General features: G+C 54.4%; 1 protein-coding gene across 1 annotated transcript in view; it reads left to right on the top strand.

The window, feature by feature from the left end:
• Angptl6 (angiopoietin-like 6) overlaps nucleotides 1-3573 on the top strand; it is a 7563-nt gene extending 3990 nt beyond the window's left edge. Inside the window, exons 5-8 of the mRNA XM_013033930.1 lie at nucleotides 546-640; nucleotides 861-1011; nucleotides 1933-2391; nucleotides 3320-3573. Of these exons, the coding sequence (XP_012889384.1) occupies nucleotides 546-640; nucleotides 861-1011; nucleotides 1933-2391; nucleotides 3320-3510 (896 nt within the window). The 3' untranslated portion in view covers nucleotides 3511-3573. The remainder of the gene's footprint in view (nucleotides 1-545; nucleotides 641-860; nucleotides 1012-1932; nucleotides 2392-3319) is intronic.
• Nucleotides 3574-3714: the final 141 nt, after the last annotated feature.

Genomic DNA, 3714 nt, shown 5'->3' with positions numbered 1-3714 from the left:
TCCAAGGAGTGTCTCTTTGTGCCTTGTTAAACGGCGTTGTAGAACTCAAGGCCTCTGGTACTTACCTCCTGGGCTTTGCTCAGTTTGTGGGTGGAAAGGAACACCGGTCAAGATTTTAATGGTGCTCTGCCGCTGGAGCCACACCTCCAGCCCTGCTTTTTGCTGGTTACTTTGGAGGTGGATTTTTTTGGGGGGGGTCCAGTCGTGGGGCCTGTACTCAGGGCCTGGGCGCTGTCCCTCAGCTCTTCAGCTCAAGGCTAGCGCTCTGCCACTTGAGCCACAGCGCCACTTCTGGTTTTCTGTTGGTTACTTGGAGATAAGAGTCTCATGGACTTTCCTGCCCGAGCTGGCTTTGAACCGCAATCCTCAGATCTCAGCCTCCTGAGTAGCTAGGATGACAGGTGTGAGCCACCGGGGCCCAACAGGATTTTTTTCTTTTCTATTCTGTAACATGATCCTCCGGATCTCAGCTTCCTGACTGGGAGTGTTAGCCAGCTGAGCCTGGCCTCCCAGGTTTTTGGGGTTCCCCTCCTTTCTTCCTGCAGTGCCAGGGCTGGAACCTAGCAAGGCCACTGTTGTACCACGCAGCCGCACCTCAGCCCTGTTCCTAACTTTCGGGTTTGAGATTGTTGTGCTGTTGGTCCCTAGTTACATTAAGGAGTAGGTGAGGGAGAATTTGGTAAATTAATACTCAACGCTGGATGTGTTCTACAGGTATTCCTATTTGAAGAGAGGGAAACTGAGGCAGAGACCTGTTAAGCTCTGAGCACCAGATCAGGCATGTTCGTGCAGGGCCCCCGAGACGCAGCCTCTGGCACCCAGGCGGATTCCATCACGTCTGGCTTTCTTCCTTACCCCAGGTCCTGCCGCCACCCCTGGTGCCTGTGGTACCCCTGAGTCTCGTGGGCAGTGCCAATAACCCCAGCAGGAGAGAAGACAGTCTGAGACTGCAGGGACCCCCAGCCTCTCCCATGCCCGCAGGGAACCCTGCTGCCCCCACCAAACCAGCAGGTAAGATGGGGCAGGGGGAGTTGGGGCATGTCTAGAGACTTCTGGGAGATTCCTAGACTTCACTGTGGGTAGGAAGAAGTGGAAGTCCGAATTTTAATGGGAAGTTCCACTCATGAGAGGATTTGAGGAAATGAGCCTCTTATTTTGATGGGGGGGACAAAAAGATGGCACTCTTATTCTGATAAAAAGGGGAAAAAAATAAACAGATCAGGCTGGTAATACAGCACAGTGGTAGAGTGCCTGTACACAAGGCCTTGGCTCCATCTTCATTACCACAGATGCGCGTGCACATGCACACACACACACACACACACACACACAGAGCTAAGCTTTGTGTGTCTACACCAGTACTGGGGTTTGAACTCAGGCCCTTGCACTCACTTGGCTTTTTTCCACCAGCTGGCATGTTATCTCTTGGGCCATACCTCTGGATCCAGCTTTTGTTTTTGCTGTTAAATGGGTTTTTTTCCTGTGTGGGCTAGTTTCAAATTTTGATCCTCAGATCTCAAGACTCTTGAATAGCTAGGACTTCAAGTGAGTGGTACAAGTCACCCAACAAAGATCAGGTGTGTGAATAGTTTAAAAAAAAAAGAATTCGAGGAGTCAATCATATTTTGGCGAGGGCACAGACGATTTAGGACTGCTACTCTGGTGAGTTGGTTCAGACTTCTACTCTGGTAAGGAGACCACAGATGTTGTTTGAGAGTCCCAGACTTCCTATTTGCCCTGGTGAGAGAAGAGAGACTGGAAGATCTTCCTTAGGTTAGGAAATGGCTGCTGGTGCTCTTATTTTTAGGGTGAGGGATGTGGAGAGACAGTACTCTTATTTGGGTGAGGGGATCAATACATCCTGAAATCTCATTCCAACAAGGGAATGGTTGGTCCCAGTGTCCTGACATACCCCCAACTCTGTGTCCATAGGTCCCTGGCGTGACTGTGCAGAGGCCCACGAGGCCGGACACAGGCAGAGCAGAGTGTACGAGCTCCGGCCGGGCCGCCAAGGGTTTGCAGCCTGGTGTGAGCAGCAGCTGGAGGGTGGCGGGTGGACGGTGATCCAGCGCAGGCAAGATGGCTCCGTCAACTTCTTCACTACCTGGCAGCAATACAAGGTGGGCTTTGGGCGGCCTGATGGGGAATACTGGCTGGGCCTCGAACCCATCTATCAGCTGACCAGCCGCGGGGACCACGAGCTCCTGGTGCTGCTGGAGGACTGGGGGGGGCGTGGGGCTCGCGCCCACTACGACAGCTTCTCCCTGGAACCCGAGAGCGACCACTACCGCCTGCGGCTGGGCCAGTACCGGGGCGATGCCGGAGACTCGCTTTCCTGGCACAATGACAAACCCTTCAGCACCGTGGATAGGGACCGAGACTCCTATTCTGGTAAGGAGGACTTTTATTCTGGTGGGAGGGCGGGGGAGGTGGGGCTTTACTCTGGAGGGGGAAAATGAAGAGCAGTGGAGAGCCAGGGACCTTGTAAGATGAGTGTCAGGACTGGAATCCGGAGCTGTGGCGGCCTGGGGTGGCAGCTTGGGGGTCTTACACAGGTGTACGTGCTCAATCACCTCGTTACACACTGCCCCCCCCCCAGCCCAGAATCTTATTCTAGGAAGTGGTGAAAAAAGTATATATTTATGCTGGGTGCTGGCGGCTCACGCCTGTCAGCCTAGCTACTCAGGAGGCTGAGATCGGAGGATCACGGTTCAAAGCCAGCCTGGGTAGGAAAGTCCCTCAGACTCCTATCTCCAACGGACCACCAGAAAACCGGAAGTGGTGCAGTGGCTCAAGTGGTAGAGTTCTAGCCTTGAGCAAAAAAGAAAAGCTCAGGGCCAGTTCTCAGGCCCTGAGTTCAAGCCCCACCTCGGGGGCTTTAGTATCCGTATCTACATGTCTATATATTCATATGGCGCGTGAGTACTTTGAGTTTGAACTGAGTATCTGGGCGCTGTTCCGAAGGTTTTTTTTCCCCCCACTCAAGGCTAGCTCTCTAGGAAGTGGTGCGAAATTTAATTTCCCTAACGAACAGTGAAAGACTCCCCTGCTCGGCAGAAAAGGTGGGAAGAGGGTATGACTCGGGTGAAGATAGGGAAAATGAAAGCTGGTACTCTGAAGGAAAAAGTGGGCCATGAGGGCTTTTATTTTGGTGAGGAGATGGAGGGAAACCAGGCTTCATCAGGTTGCAAACTGGGGGGGGGAGGGAAGGAGGGGAATGAGGGAGGTCGGGCTAAAAAAAGCCTTTGCCCCCCATGAAAGTGCTAGGAAGCGGACTTTTATTCTGGTGAGGGAACACGGCCTCTCTCTGCCCTTCCAGGTAACTGCGCCCTGTACCAGCGCGGGGGCTGGTGGTACCACGCGTGCGCTCACTCCAACCTCAACGGCGTGTGGCACCGGGGCGGCCACTACCGGAGCCGCTACCAGGACGGGGTGTACTGGGCCGAGTTCCGCGGAGGGGCGTACTCGCTCCGCAAGGCCGCCATGCTCATCCGGCCTGTCGGGCCGTGACGCCGTGTTCTGGGGGGGGACTGTGTGTGTGGCGGGGGGACACGTCCCCCTCCATCCTGACCAACCCGGCCACCTTTCCTTTTGTGTGAGTTAGCGAAAAAGAAAAAAAAAAGAGAGAGAAGAAAACCCACCAAAAATAAAAGGGGGGCCGGGCGCCCCCAGCTCGAAGGTGCCCGCGGTCCGGGGGCTGAGCGCGGATCTGTC

This window comes from Dipodomys ordii, unplaced genomic scaffold (assembly GCF_000151885.1).
Source record: "Dipodomys ordii isolate 6190 unplaced genomic scaffold, Dord_2.0 Scaffold180, whole genome shotgun sequence".
Classification (NCBI taxonomy): Eukaryota; Metazoa; Chordata; class Mammalia; order Rodentia; family Heteromyidae; genus Dipodomys; species Dipodomys ordii.
This window is presented reverse-complemented; position numbering and strand designations above follow the sequence as displayed.